Below are 16,000 nucleotides of genomic sequence, written 5' to 3' on the forward strand. Positions count from 1 at the left end.
GGTGTTCTATCGTTTTGCTGGGGGACTTCAATGCTCATGTGTGCGATGGCATTGAGACCTAGAAGGGCGCGATGGGACAGAACCCGAGTGGTCTTCTGGTCTTCCATTTACATATAATTCCATCTACAGGCCGAGGATGAGATCTGCCACAAATGGAGGAGTTAAAGTATATTGGGTTCCTGTTCATGAGTGAGGAAAAAAATGGAACAAGAGACCGACAGGCAGATCAGTGCAGCGTCTGCCTGAAGCAGACTGTGTCAGTCCATCGTAGTGAAAAGGAATGAATTTTCCTGTCAATCTATGTTCCTACCCCAATTAAGGTCACAAGATACAAGCAACTGAAATGAGTTTCCTCCGCAGGGTGTCTGGACTCTCCATTAGTGATAGGGTGAGAAGCTGGGTCATCCAGGAGTGGCTCATATTAGATCACCTACACACTGAGACAAGTTAGATGAGGTGGCTCGGGCATCTGATCAGGATCTCTGGTGAGGTGTTTCGGCAGGAGGAGGCTTAAGGGTTGACCCTGGACATGCTGGAGGGACTATGTCTCCCAACTGGACGAAGTGGCTGGGGAGATGGACACCCTTACCTGCAACCTGACCCCAGATAAGCAGAACAAAGTAGATGAATGAATAGTATTCAGTTTTAAAAGTGACAATTTTGCATTTGCACATGCACTGTAAGAACTGTACAGCGCCATTGGTGAATATTGCATATTGATCCGCAAGCTATTTGTGTCCATGTGGCCCATTTGCGAGCCACAGCTTATCACACATCTAGTTGTGTCACAATCTCTCAGTGCCTGAGATGCAACTCTGTGGCAGAGTTGTGTGTGGGTGTGTGTGTGTGTCAGTATATGCGTGTCTGTCAGTGCATGCGTGAATGTGAATGAAGTTTATCCCCACTGGCCCAGATGCAAGCTAAATCATCATCACCAGCGGTGCTGTGCAGTACTGCTAAGCTGGAACATTTGGCACCAAGTCAGCAGTAAAAGAAAAAAAAAGGAAACAGAGAAATAGAGGACATTGAGTTGAGAAATTCAGAGGAAGTTGAAGTTGGACCCAGGAGCAGACCAAGAGATCTTCCTCCTGCTGTTGGTGGTGGCAAGCACAAGGCTTCCATCCCTCTTGGTCTGATCACTCACTCCTCCTCAAGGAGATGGAACCGTGTGACGACGAAGATGAACTTGGGGGATTAAACACTTTCCAGTGAGTGCTCGCTTACCTTCATCATTTCGAAATTTATTTGACCTTCATTAGTTTGGAATTGCTATGAGTCAAATTTCCTTTCATATATAGACACCTTAACATTGATAAACACTTGTTGCAAATTTATTATGAGATTGTTTGTATGTAATTACGTTTCTTGACATTTGGGAGGTAAGGGTGGCTGGTTGGAGTGGGTCACTTGGATAAATCTTAGTTTCGTCAGTTTCCTTTTGGTCTTTAACATTTTTAAGTTGAAAGTTTAGTCACAACCAAGCAAAAATATACATGAAAACCCGGAAGAATAATTGTGCATCATCCCATTGTTAGGAATGCTAATACAGTATGTCTAATCAAATATTCTTGTTTAGTTAGAGCAGTGGTCCCCAACCTTTTTTTCTGCCAGAGATCATTCATGGTAGTACATATTCTTTGTGATGACGGGGTGGGGGGAGTGCTGATATATATTATATATGTTATCAGGCATGTTCTCCCTGTACCTGCGTTTTCTCCGGGTACTTCGGTTTCCACCCACATTTCCAAAACAAGCACGCTTGGTTAATGGAACACTTCAAAATTGTCCCGGATTGTGATTGTAAGTTTGAATGGTTGTTTGCTTTTGTGTGCCCTGCGATTGGCTGGTGACCATTTCAGGGTGTACTCATCCAACTGCCCGAAGACAGTTGAGATAGGCTCTAGCACACCCGCGACCCTTGTGAGGATTAGTGGTTTGAATAATGGATAGATGGGTGCAATGTTTATATCTCCATCTTTGACTATCAAAAAAAAAAGTATGAACATCGCCACAGTCCAACAGCTGTAAACAAGTCCATAGACTTACTTAGCAGCTATGCCAAGTATCCTTTGCCAGCTCCTTTGCAGCTCTTATTGTAAGCTAGATATCTGTGTTGTACAAATCCTCATTCCCTCAGACCACAATGATTATTTTGTCCTACATTTTTTCTTACTTTTTACTTGGCATGTACAGGTATGCAGTGTCCATGTATTTAACCAAGTATCACATTCTCAAGGCGGGCCGCGGACCGGTGTTTTGGGGACCTCTGCTTGTGAGAATGTGCTCTTTCTCATAATTACTTAGTGAGGATGCTCCACTCTTACTGTAACTATGGTCATTTCATGATTCTTTTTTTTTCTAATTGTCTGTTGTCTACCAAAGCTTATTGTGCTTGTCATGCCATATGTCATCTGGCTCTTTGAATTTTCATGCATGTGAGTGTTACATAAGCTCGAGGAGGCTCCAAGATGCAACACAATCCTTGTAATTGCTAAACGCATGCTGAGATTACGTCAGAGATGGATGGCGAGGGGGGTGCCGATAGAAAGTCTGGCTATTAGTATCTTTATTAGTGTATTGTTACTTTGCAGTTTCACATATATTTATATGCTTTGCAGTGCTTTGCCCATTCTTCTGAGCACCGGTTATAAAAACAAAAGAAGAACATCCAGCAATGTGAAGTGCTTTACGCTTTACCCTTTTGTCCAGGAATGAGGAACCTTTTCTTTTGAATATCCAAACTTGAGCCAACTCACTGTGTTTAACTTCACAAATTTATCAAACAAAACATTCAACCACTCAAACAAATTTCTGTTCAGTGATGCAATCAAACAATTGTAATTTGACATTTTAGTATGTGTTTTAGTTTGTGTTCTAATTTCTCGCCAATTTCTATTACATCATATGTAAAGCACTTTGTTACAACGCCAGTTGTTGTGAAATGCGCTATATAAATAAAGTTGTATTGTATTGTATTGTATTCATTGTGAAACCAAAAATAACCAAATAATTACAAATAATTAGATTTTATCATTAAAAATACAGGTTTTACTTACTGGTGTATGAGCAATTTGCGACATCATACAGAAATTATGTTGGTAAATTAGGGCAGCTACGTCAAAGAGACATTAGTTTTAAATAAGAAATGTTAATCACTGTTCTACTTTACACACAGTCTGGATTGCTAATGTGCGAACACTGCAATGTATTCGGTGATGGATTCTTCTGTCAGTAAATAAATGTCACCAGATAATTTAATAATAATTGCCATAATTATTTTTTTAATGGCAGTAGAGTATGGGCTTGCTGGGAGTGATCATCGTGTGGCTGTATAATCCACATACACACACAGATGTACCAACAATGTGCAAATCTTCAAAATATTTACTGCCCCCCCCCCCAAAAAAAAACACTTCTGGCAGATAACACATGCTGGAGTATCCAAAAGATTCAATTAGCCTCAGCTCTTCAAAATTAAATTAAATTAATACTTCAGTCAACTAAAAAGATTTTAAAACATGTGACCCATTAGCCTGCCTTGATTGCATGCTGCCCGTGTCCCCTATCATTGTTCACACCCACCAAGTGGCAAAAAAAAAAGTAAAAAAGAAAAATAATAATAAAATAAATAAAAGAACAAAGCTCTTTTCTTTTTTTTTTTGTGGCTTCGAACCTAATCACAAAGCCCTGCATCTGCTTTTTCGCGGCGGTCTGTAGGATTGACGAGGTGCCAGATCGCTGCATCATTGTCGAAAGGATTACAGCAGTTGGGCGAGAGGTCATTGGCCAGGAAACATGTGGCCCAAAAAGCAGAGAAATGAAATTGGTGTGACTGATGCGGTGGAACTGAGTCTGCACTGGACAGACGGCAGAGCGACTTCTTTTTCAATCTTGCTGCCTGCTGCCGTCCGTGTCTGTCCTGTGGTGTGAATACTCAAAATATTTGAATGTTGACTCAACAGCTGCTGCTGCTGTTGTTGTTGTTGAGCAACGAGATAATTCGGGCCAATTGTATCTCGTTGTTGCCAGGAACTCTTCGTTGGGCCCAACACCTCGTGAAGGTGGTTCCTGTAGTTGGGCAGCTGCTGCTGCTGCGTCTTTTTTGTTGCAGATCAGTTGGGAAACCTCCATATTCTACACTATTTAATCAGTTAAAGCACCTTGCCAAGACAATTCTGTGTTCGAAACAGTTTGTTGGAGTCTATTTTCTTGCGTGACTGTGCCGTAGTGCACAAAGCAAGGAACAAATGTTTGGTGAGGAAGAACCCTAAAGTACTGACCACAGCCACATCAAACGTCATTATTGTTTTTGGAATGAGCTATGCATAGGAGACAAACTCAGGCGTTCAATACTTTGTTGATTAACTGCCACAACAGTCATGTCACCTCACTTGGCGTATTTGCAGTCTAAATACTGATATCAAAATTTGACAGTCGCCTCACTTCACTAATCCCTCATTAACGTGCACAAGAGCGAATCTTGGCCAGCGCAAATCTAGTCCAGTGTGATTGGAGCTGTGTTGCCGTGAAATTATTACATACTAGCACTACATAATAGCACACGAAAGTGCAAATTCTACTTGTGCAAAGTCCAGCAAAATACCTAAAGAAAACAAAACTCCACACAGCTGCATATGTGCTTTGAATGAAAATAGGACCCTAAATGTCATAGATTTAAAGTTTTTTTCTCTTCTTTTGGGAATGTCCAATTATTTAAATAGTAGAGGTGAGAAATGTGCCCGTTGAATAGTAATGTTGCTAATTTTGTGTCACTTCTGAATCCTCTCAGGTGCTGAGGTCCCTTTCCTCAGCTTGTGTTTTCTAGTCTTATGCCCAGTTGTTGGCAAACGAGCGATGGGCTTTTGTTTTTATTTTCTGGAGGTGGATAGTTTCTTTCTTCGTTCCAGCAATGCTCCCCAGGCCCTGGGTAACAGGTTAAAATGACGCTGCAGGGGTGTGCCTGCTTTGAGTGTCTGGCAAATGACTGACACCTCGTCAGTCACACCTATTGTCTTTGATTGGTTATTTTTCCTCACAAAGTCTTTGAAATCAAATTTGGGGTGTTTCTCCACAGCTCTTTTTGCTACTATGTACTACTTTCATGTCGCACTGACAGTTTTAACACATTTGACAAAAAGTTATTAAAAATACAAAATAAAATAAATCACATGCTGACGAACCGATGCTGTGTGAAGGGTTCGGCAACAGTTATCATGAGTGACCAATAACTTGGCCGTTGGTTTTGGGAAGATTCAATATTTGCAGTTGCACAAATTAGCAACAAGTTACTTCCACATTATATGTAATATATTTAGTATTACTACTGATAGTTACTTGCATTAGAAAATATTAAGTTGCTTGACAATATTACTCTCTGTTTAGTGTAATAACTTACTTATTACTTTTAAATACATTCAGCGGAAGTCCATCTTCATATTATTCAAAATGACACACGGGGGAAACGATCATTTGCTTCATTGAGCCTTAAACTTCATCTTAAAAGACCAGAAACATTTAAAGTAATTAAAAACTCCGTTGCTGATGGCATTGGAAGCATATATTTCAAAAGGATTGTGATCACATCCTCTCTTCGTCAATTGGTTCATTACTGTCTGTTTGCTTAGGTTTACCCAGTCTCAGAAATGCTATTCTATTTCTGCCAGATAACACGCTGAAATAATGTCTTCCTTTTAAACCCTTTTCTGCACCCAATCGCAACCTGAAAAATGCAAACAATATAGAAAGTGACATAACTTTTGTTGTAAATGTCTTAAGGGGACAAATGAATCAATTTTTCTGGGCAATTCTGCATCTTGACTCTTTTCTAGCAAAATACTTTTCATAGAAAATACTAACTTGCTGACCTAAACTACTTAACCAATCATCTTCATCATCACCAATGATGTCATCTCAGTCTACTTCCTCCATTTCCGGCGCTTCATCCTCATTATTATGCTCAGACTCTCCATTCTCTTCTCCCACTTGTACATTATTGTTGGCAGAAACAGCTTTCCTGTCAAAAGCTGCATGTTCCGAGCCACTACCTTAACACGGGAAGGAGAGAGGATGGTCCAATCGTTTAGAAACAAGTTCCGAGTGCTGCAGTGATGAAAGAACTTTACACAGCTACACAATGAAGAATACAGATTTGACTTCTGAAAGCATATGTCAAAGGCTCTGTATTATGCTATTTTAAATTTTCCACTTAACTATATGCACATACATATATATATATATATATATATATATATATATATATATATATATTTATACACATATATATAAATACATATATATTTGGTACAGTGGCAATCTAATTTCCTACGAAATCTGAATTATTTTGGTGGCTAATTTTCTAAGCCGTAGGAAAGATACCTGGTTCAATAAACCCCGCCCCTTTTCTGATGTTGTCTGCTGCGCGCACCGCCCTCGAAAAGAACATATTGTACTGTCATGGTAAACTCCTCTCTCAGTAGCATAATGTCCTCTTTCCCAACATCTCTCGCAATCCTCTCTTGTGTCCAGTGAATCGCATGATGAACTTCTCACAGCCAAACAGTAATTTTCGCCACTTGTACATTTTGTAAACTAAGAAATTAACAGTTCTTGTCACTTGGCAGACTAAGTGCGAAAACAACCAATTTTCCACAACTCCTACGAGAGTAATTGGGTTTGTTTAGTCTGCAGGGGCAGTACGGGGGTGGCTCCTCACTTTGTGACGTACAAAAATAAGGTCCAAGTCATTTTCTTGGATTGGGAGAGACTGACGCTTGGAGAGGAGTTATTTGTTATTTGGGCTGAAGCACAATTGCATTGTCCAAATTCACAGGCTGCGTCCTCCAAAGGCCACATTTTCGGACACATTTTTGGGCGTCAGTTATAGCGCAACTTGATGGCACTTGGTTTCCAATTTCTAGAAAGACAATTCACAAGAAGGGTCCTTAGTTGTCTTCAAAGGCTCCTCCTTGTGTAGCCTCCCCGGACTGCATGCATTGTGGCACATTTGGACAGGCTTAAAGAGACAATTGATTGACGTCAACATTGGCACTTATATAATAGGTTTGCATGTAAAGATGACATCGGTACTGAAATCCACTCCTCTAAAAGACTCTGTAGTGATTTAGGGTCTTTTTGGTTAGATTTACGACAAATTGGCACGCCCCCTTTTGTAGTTCAGATTGTTATTTTTTTCCGGTAACCGGCTGTCAACGTCACAGCAGGGAGGCAAGCGTGGAAATATTTCTCGCTATGTCAGTCTGAAACGGCGACCGATCGCCACCAAAATGCAAATTCACATTACTACTCTTGTCCACTTCAACCTGTGAAAGTATAAAAGCGTTCTGCACAATAGTTTGGATTTATTGACTTCAAACGTGAGTTCATGTGATCACCTCCTCAAAATGAAAAATACAGTATGGATCGCTTCTCCACTTACAAAGGCTGAAGCAGACAAGAGCATAAATAAACCCGGACTGGTTATATTTTGGACATTTAGTTTTGCTGAAGTTCTGTAAAGTAGAACTACTTGGAGCATTACATTGTATCTATTGTGTCGTATATTTTAGATACAGCCAATGTTTTACACTTACTTGTGCTGATGTTGTGCGTGTGCAAAGTGCTGCTCCTGAACAAGCTGATCACACCATTGACCAGCGAGGCCGGCGCATCGATAACTTGTTCTCACATGAAACCATCCAGCATGTGTGAGATGGCCCGTTTTATTGACAAGGCAACATCGTGCGTGTGTGTTCAATATTGTTGTTGTTGTGTATGCCTGGAGGCTAATAGCGAAAAATGATTATCTCAGAGGGCAAAACTAGGTACAACACTAATGTAACTGTCCCTGAAGAGCTACCACAGAGAAGAAATAAAATAGGGTGCATAACACAACGCAAAGTGAACTTGTGAAATCCATTGCCTATTTGCTCGCATACCCTTTATGAATGAGATAAGATTATTGCATACACGTGCTAAATGACTTAAATGCAGATATAACAGTGATCTAAAGAGTTAAAATAAGTTTTTCATTTTGATGTTTTGAACTCAGTGTTTCAAAACTCACAATGCCATGTGCAATTTAATGTTGGCTAAGACAGCCCCCCTCACCCCCAAAACAACAACAACTCTAATGGCCTTAATACATATTTTATGTCGTTTTATGCCATTTATATCAATGGTGAATGTTTAGCCTTTATTAGAGGAGCGCTGGATTTTGAACTGGAAGGGATCACATACAGTAAAACATGCGGTATTGAGATTTGCATAATGGATGACCATCTTTGCGTTATGCATGCATGAGTGCTTCATGTTGGGCTTGACAAATAGGCAACTTTATATTGAACTAACAACTTAGGCTTGTCATTGCATGCAGTTTAAGTGTTCTTCAAAGATTTTGTTGGGTGTCTGTTTGCAACACACAGTAGGCTTGCTCTGATAACAATTACTAGTTTTCTACTGGTAGACACATGGCTGACAGCGTGAGGTGTGAAGAAAAGCAGAGGAACCAGTAAAATGAGTTAAGGTGCTCAATGGCTGATATACAGTCTCGCATATTCATGGAAAATATTTTGGTGGACAAATTAAATCCTGGTTTGTGTGAGAGCAGAGGATGCAGAGGACAGGGTTAGATGGAGGCAACTGATTCTCTGTGGCGACGCCTGAAGGGAAAAGCCGAAAGGAAAAGTGTGCTTGTTGAAATAGGGCCATCAGAGGCATGTGCAGAATCTGGGATGGAATCGCTGATGCTGAATTACAAAGTTAGCGATTATTTTGTCTTACCATGATGAAAAAGTCATGTGCGATTACTGATGATATTCTTGACTGGCAGACATTTACAACTCTCTCACTCTCACTCTACTGCTATTAATAAAGAATGTAAATATGTACACAAATACGGGTAAAAATATTACCAATACTAATGCTTATGTGTAAAATGAGGTCAAATCTGCACTCAATCAGAATTTTGTTGATGAGTCACATGTACAGAGATGCTCATGTTGAGGGAAGATTACTTATTAAGTAGCGAGTGACTTCAGAGGCGAAACTTTGTGTTTTAAGTGTCTATATAAATGAATTTTATAGGTTCAAGATCATTATCACATTTACCCTCTATCCTGTGGTAGTTTTACACAAGCGCCATTCTATTGCATTGTGGCCGCAGGGGGTGCACATCAACTTCTACCACATCTCTAAGAGTTTCCAACAATAGCACTTCATTTTAAAGACAAGTCTCAAGGGTATTCTGACATCTAGGGAAAAAAATGCACAGAGTTCGTAGGTCCCCTGTATAATGATAGATGCTGTCCACCTTGTCTCATCTTTGAATGCAAATCTCTGGCTACATTCACGTTTCTCCCCTGACCTTTATTTTTTTTTCACTCTCAAGCCTCTCTTACACGCATGCCTGTTACAATTCTTACACTCTGCCTTGTGTGCAACCACCCTTTCCCTCCTCACCCAATGGGATTAGGTCACGGGAGAAAGCGAGAGATTACTGGTTGGATTATGGGCAGTGCACAAAAGAAATTCTATGATCTCATTGTTAAAGGAGTTATCAAGTGTGTGTGTGTATGCGTGTGAACAAAACAATGGCGTGCACCTTATCTACTGTAATGATGGAAAGGTGTATGTCGTGTTGCATGCTGCAATACCAAGCAAAAGTCTTGGGCAGTATTTCAAATGCGTCATCTTTACCTTGGACATCACTGTAGGTCATAGGCGGTCTCACAGGGTGTTAAAGGGTGGTAGCTGCCACCCTTAAAAAATACGTTGAAACCCAGTTGTCACATCTGGCTGTTGGCAATTAATCTATCAATGCTAAATTCAAAATTGTATTAGACATTTCGAAACCCAATAGCGTTTTTCATAGTGTGTATAAAAAATGTGTTTAGAATTTATTCCCACTCTGACCCCACCTCTTTCCAAGAAGAAATGGTTGCATTCTATGATTGAAGTAGATGTAATAGTGGGAGCCATATAACTTCAAAAAATGTCAAAGGGCTGTCTTTTAATGCAAGAAAACATTTGCTAATGAAAAAATAGTATGCGGCTGCTGATATTCCTCACCAATAAATATCATGGCTAAAATGCTGTTCGCCAACTCACGGCACCGCTTTAATCGGCTCAATGACGGAGGTGCATAAATAAGAGTTTGGGATGGGCTTCAAAGACTTTTTTTGGTACCTACCGATTGGGGTTGGTACTACCAAGGACCAATGGGACCATGTTTTGGTTCCAAAGAGCAACTTTCTAAAGTTGTGACTGTGCGGGAGTGGAAGAGTTGGTGATTTTCCATAGCGCACATGAACGCAACACCAGACACTCACACCAGCGTAATGACATCACTCATTTATTTCAATCATTTATTATATTAGCTCACTACACATAAAGTGAAGTATTTCAAGCTTTTATGTGTTTCAATGGCTACGTCCACACGGACAAAATTTCTTTAATCCGATCAGATTGAAATTATGATCATGTTTACATGGACACTAAAAATATTTATCTGATATTTATCTAGGACTAGCGTGTTTATGCATCACTCTCTGGATCGGAACAAATTATTTTGACATGCCCAGATTGACCAAATATACCGGAAATCACATTGGAAGATGATGAAACTGCAGCGACTACCTTGTCGACAATACATTGCGCCATCCATTGCTACTTTTTTCCGTAATTTTTCCCATTTGCGCTGTTACGTCGAGTTAACACTTCCTAATGGAGCTGCAGTGTATCCTTTAGACCGCATTTTTCAGTTCAGTCTTGCGCCCTCCAAGTCTTTTGCTCATTCCGCTTCTATTAGATTTGGAATATTTGAGAGTTGTGTTTACATTAAGCATTTTCATTCCGATCAGGCTTTTAATTCGAATATGTAAATTGGTCCATGTAAATGGAGCCGATGATGATTTTGGCAGAGAGACACAAAAATAAAAAAAAAAGGAAAAAATTCCGATGTTTCACAAAATTAGAATAGTTCATAATAGTTCATAGTTCATAAACACAGAAATGTTGGCCTTGTAAAAAGTATATTGAAGTAATACACCCTGAGTACTTTGTTGGTCCTCCTTTTACATTAATTACAGCATCAAGGTGGCATCATCCTTTGGCACGGTGCTCGTTATTGGAGCTTTGAAATTGGCCTTCGGCTTGTCTTCATTTCAGGGTTTCTGTTTCTTCATCTTCCTCTTGACAATGTTCAATGAGGTTCAAGTGAGTCAGGTTTGCTGGTACTTGTTGTTTTGGCTTTGTGGGCATGTGCCAAATGCAAAATTGACATTGATCAGAAAAAATGGACTTGGGACCACTGGGCAACAGGTACCTTTTCTCTTTAACCCACCACAGAAGCTTCTGCTGTTGTTTTTGGTTCAGAAGTTGCTTGAGTAACAGCATTTTACAGGCGTAGCCCATTTAATGCAGACGTTTGTAAGTGGTGGTTTTTGATGTACTGACAGCAGCCTCAATCCACTCCTTATGAAGCTCACCCAGATTCCTGAATTTGCCTGCCATTGCTTAACAATCCTTTCAGGGCTGCGGTCACTCCTGACACTTATGTATGTATACATGAATATATGCGCAAGGAATTCGTTTTTCATTTGAACAGTCTGGCTGTGTTATTCCATAAATTAATAATAAATAAATAAATAAAGTGTGTTTTACATGCATTTTAAAAGGTTTGGTTTCACCCATCCTTCAATTCTCATGTTTTTCAGTTGTTTCATGTAGTTGAAGCAGTGCCTGTCTTCAATTTTTTAACTTCACAGCTCAGCCACCTTTTTTAAATTTTACAAAGTGTGCTGTGCGTCTGCAAGTCCCTTTCTTTGAATTTTGAGTTGTGATAAAGGTACACACAGTCAAGAGAAGTCTTCCCCACGGACTGGCAAATATCTACTTCTTGATTTGTTTTGAAAGCCGGAAACTGTTTGCAAGCACTCGACCAACATCTGGGACGTGTCTCTCAGTCGGTCCATATTTTGCCAATAACTACCTACTCATTAGCTTTGACTTTCTGTCACAAGCTATTAACTCACTGTGAGTTGGGATTGAAATCAAACACTTCCAAAATCATCCAGTGCCTGCCAGTTTCGGGGCAGTATTATGACTCCTGGCTCAAAGGATCACAATTGGAGAAGGGTAGTATAAATAAATAAATAAATAGACGTCTTTAATTTACAAAATGCCAAAACTAATACTATGTACAAAAATAGTTATTCACTATAAATAATGGTTCACTGCATGAGTAGTATTTATACCTTAATGTACTGTTTAGTCTCAACATCATCAAAATAGATACTGCTTCTGTCCAAAGTATTGCTGTAAACTTGCAGATGAGTTGACATTTTTAATACTGTGGCTCGTTCTTGCACGCTCCTGTGTTCCATCAATGCTCCGTATCGAAACTATCATTTTAAACAACCTATAGAAATATATTTTGATGCATTATACATTCATTAATGAGACTTACATCTTGCTGGTTGTTCCACATGTGAACATTCTGGAATCTGATGATACATTTTCACTTTAAACATGCAACTAAAACATACGCTTATGACTGAGAAAAGCTAGATTCATATTCCCTGCTGCTAAATAACTGTCTTTGTGTTTAGTTTTGGATGTAAAACTTTGACGAATCAATTGCACAAATCATCTTTAATGAGATCCATTCTCTGAGCCACTTATCCTGTTTTTCAGCAGACTATTCAATGATGGATATATCATGAGAAAAGTCGATTTTTAATGAGTATTTTTTTACTATTTTTTCAAGTTTTCACTTTCCCACTTTGACAATATCCTCTCTCCTTCAGATGTACTGAAAGAAAGGCCTATTCGTTTAGTTTTGCTGTGAGCGGAAGATTTTTTTGGGTTGATACACAGGCGTCTCGAAATTTTTGTTGGTGGACTGGTGGGTGTATGTGGACGCTGCGCCCCCCCCGATTGTCCCCTCACACTGGGCGCAACCAGTTTCTTTAACAATGACTTTTTGTGGCTTATCTCCCGTCTTCTAAAAAACTGGAGAGTCAGCAGTCTTCCCTGTTATTAACAGATGAGAATGTGACAGCATGATTTTCCAATATTGAACCTTTTCAATATTCAAAATTTCTAAAACAAAGGATGGCAATAGTTCAGTCCATGTGTAATCATTCTATATATGAGTTTTAATTTCTCAAATTACTGACATAAAAATATTTTTCACATTGTTCAATTATTATTATTTTTTTCATGAAATCCACTTGAAGCTCTAATGTCATTCCTATCCCGGAAAATCTCATTTGCTTCCACCATATAAATGTGATCAACTGAACAGGCCATGTTTTAATAACATGCATGTGCGGAAGAAGGTTAATGATTTTATGCACGTATCAACCGTCACAGAGGTGTTGAATAACTTTCATAATATCAATGCGCAGCTCTCTCTCCCACCTTCTCACTCACACTAACATTGTGACCTTCGGCTGTATTATTATTCATGTGATGTCGTAGTCCACCCCCCACTGCAACCATCTGTCCTCATTGTTATAAGTATCACTGTTTTAAATCAGCCAAGTGGTGGGATGGCACAGCAATCTTGAAATGAAAGAATGTGCCTGCTACACAGCCCGTTAGGTACATTGACTGAATGAAAATACATCGGTGGAATACATTACACTATAATGTGTGAATGTCAGGTATAGTTGAGTATAATTACAGGTATTTGCTTTCATCTCACAAGGAACAAAGGGTGTCATGATCCGCGTCGGGCATGACAGGGGTTTTGTTGTTTTCGTGTGCATGCGGTTTTGTTATTGTTTTCGTCACCTCCCTGCCATGTGCACTTTGTTTTGGTTTTGTCAGCTGAGTGGGGCGTTTCCCCTCAGCACTCGTCCTCACCAGTCACGCACCTGCTCATCGTTACCCATCACACACCTGATCCCCATCTGCTCCCCTGATTACCGGACTATTTAAGCTTCCCATGCCATCAACCCAGTGTCGGATCATTATCCCGCTTGCTCCCTGTTGCTGCCTTACGGACTTTATGACTCTTGCATTGATCTCGTTCATGTACTTGTTTTTGTTCTCGCCCTCGCTCACGTCCCTTTGTACTTCGTCCCAGTTTATGTTCTCGTTCTGACCCAGTTTTGTCACGTTTAGCTTGTCTTTGTTATTTTGCACCCTGCCACGTTTGTTCGTCCACGCCACGTTGTTCGTCCTCATCTTGATTAATTTAATAAATTCCCCTTTAAGTTACCCTTATGCCTGGCTTCCCCGCATTCTTGGGTCCACCCTCCTCCTCGCCAACCGGCGACCCTGACAAAGGGGTGTTTAACGCTAAAAATTACACCCCACAAATGAGAAAGTACAACATGGATTTTTTTCAAAATAAATTTGCGATGAAAACAATTTACAGTGTTCTTACATGTTGATTACATTACAAAATATGAAAAATAAAAATGATGCATGTAATTTTATTGTTGTATTTGTCTAGGTGTGATATTTTGAATTCAGTATCAGCATCATATAAACGGTTAAGAATTCCTGAAAAAAATTAAAAGCCTCATGGACTTATTGGTTTTGTTTTACTTTTAATCACAGAAGTCCCTACTAATCCAAATTGGTGGCTGCAAAAAAAAATGCCATTACAAGCTGCAGTCCATTTCATACATTATTGTTGTTGTGGTCATGATTGTGCATTTTTTTTTCCATTATAGGTGTCTTTTTTTAAGCAATTAGAAGGACCATGTTTTATGAGTGGCGATATAACACAATTTATTTTTTTAATAAGTCCAACAATCAAATAAAAAACAGTGAGTACAGCAAAACAGTCTTCTGACGTGACGACTACTAACGCTTCAAACAAAGTGATACAAATGCATACAAAGAGTAACATATTTCATGAAACAATCAATGCACAAGGCCGTTTGTACAGTACAGCCAGTATATATCGCAACACTGGGAATTAATGTGGGCCTCCTTAGCAGTCGTGGTCCGAAACAACCGCATCGAATGTTTATGCCACGAGCTGACTTTGCTGTTACTGTGGGCAGTTTGGGTCCATTGGGTTTCTCCCTCATCTCCGTAACAACATCTAGCATTTTGCTACTAAAAGCCAAAAGCTCAGCAGAGCTGCAATATCGCTGGATGCAGAGATTACTGTCGACGAACAGAGCAGCCTCTGGTAAATGTCACATGCTCAAGTTTTGGGTGAAGTTGTCTAAATGGGGTAAGGGTGTATGTACATTATAGCAATTATCTCCATTGCATGCGCCACATGCTCTTATCCGCAGAGCAACGGTGATGAAGTGCCTATTGAATGACGGAACATTCCATTGATTTTATTTTATTGCTTTTATTGTCTTTCAAGCTTGACACTAGTTTTTACTTCCAATATGAAATTCTGATTCAGGGCTCAAAACAGCCCGTTGTCATGGTAATGCAAAGCCATTCTCTCAATTGCAAGAGAGGGGGTGGGGTGAGCAGTGGCTCATTTCCATGGAGCATATTAGCTTGCCTGCAATAGAACGACTCATTTAAAAAAAGCCTGTAAAAATAGGATAAGTGAACAAAATGTTTTATTCTTGGCATATTTTCAACAAAGCTTGCCGTTTACACATTTTAAAATAATTAATTAAATTATTCAGGGAAGTATTCAGGTTCAAATGACGGCTTGGGCCTTAATTAATGACTCAGGCTTACATATTCTAGCTGTGCTTCTGACAGTTTTCTCTGGTAACGTCCTCCCGCTTTCCCAAAGCATGCATGTTAAATTAATGGGCTCTTTTTGCATAATCCTCCTTGCTGAAGAAATACGGTGCTTTTGAAAAAAGTTATTATTCTACATGCGGTGTTTACAGGACCACAGGCCCAAATGAACAATCACAGATGTGCATATCTATATAAGATTTCATCACAACATCAAGCATCAAATTTGCGAAAAGCTGTGATGTATGCGTCTTCTTACATCCACAGAGATCAAGTCATTAAACAATATTCTTCTAACATCGGAAAGAAGTTATAATGATGAATA

General features: G+C 39.6%; 1 protein-coding gene across 2 annotated transcripts in view; it reads left to right on the plus strand.

The window, feature by feature from the left end:
• Positions 1-16,000, plus strand: part of LOC148340756 (FERM and PDZ domain-containing protein 4-like) — a 46,563-nt gene that overhangs the window by 2,378 nt on the left and 28,185 nt on the right. Inside the window, exon 1 of one of the 2 annotated variants that reach the window (XM_088289165.1) lies at positions 854-1,208. The exons of the other annotated variant lie outside the window; for it this stretch is intronic. Coding sequence (XP_088145291.1) covers positions 1,159-1,208 — 50 coding nt within the window. The 5' untranslated portion in view covers positions 854-1,158. Of the gene's footprint in view, positions 1-853; positions 1,209-16,000 lie in introns of those variants that run through there. 2 annotated transcript variants of the gene reach the window in all.

This window comes from Idiotropiscis lumnitzeri, chromosome 3, assembly GCF_059441095.1.
Source record: "Idiotropiscis lumnitzeri isolate Australia: NSW breed Sydney's pygmy pipehorse chromosome 3, RoL_Ilum_1.0, whole genome shotgun sequence".
Classification (NCBI taxonomy): domain Eukaryota; kingdom Metazoa; phylum Chordata; class Actinopteri; order Syngnathiformes; family Syngnathidae; genus Idiotropiscis; species Idiotropiscis lumnitzeri.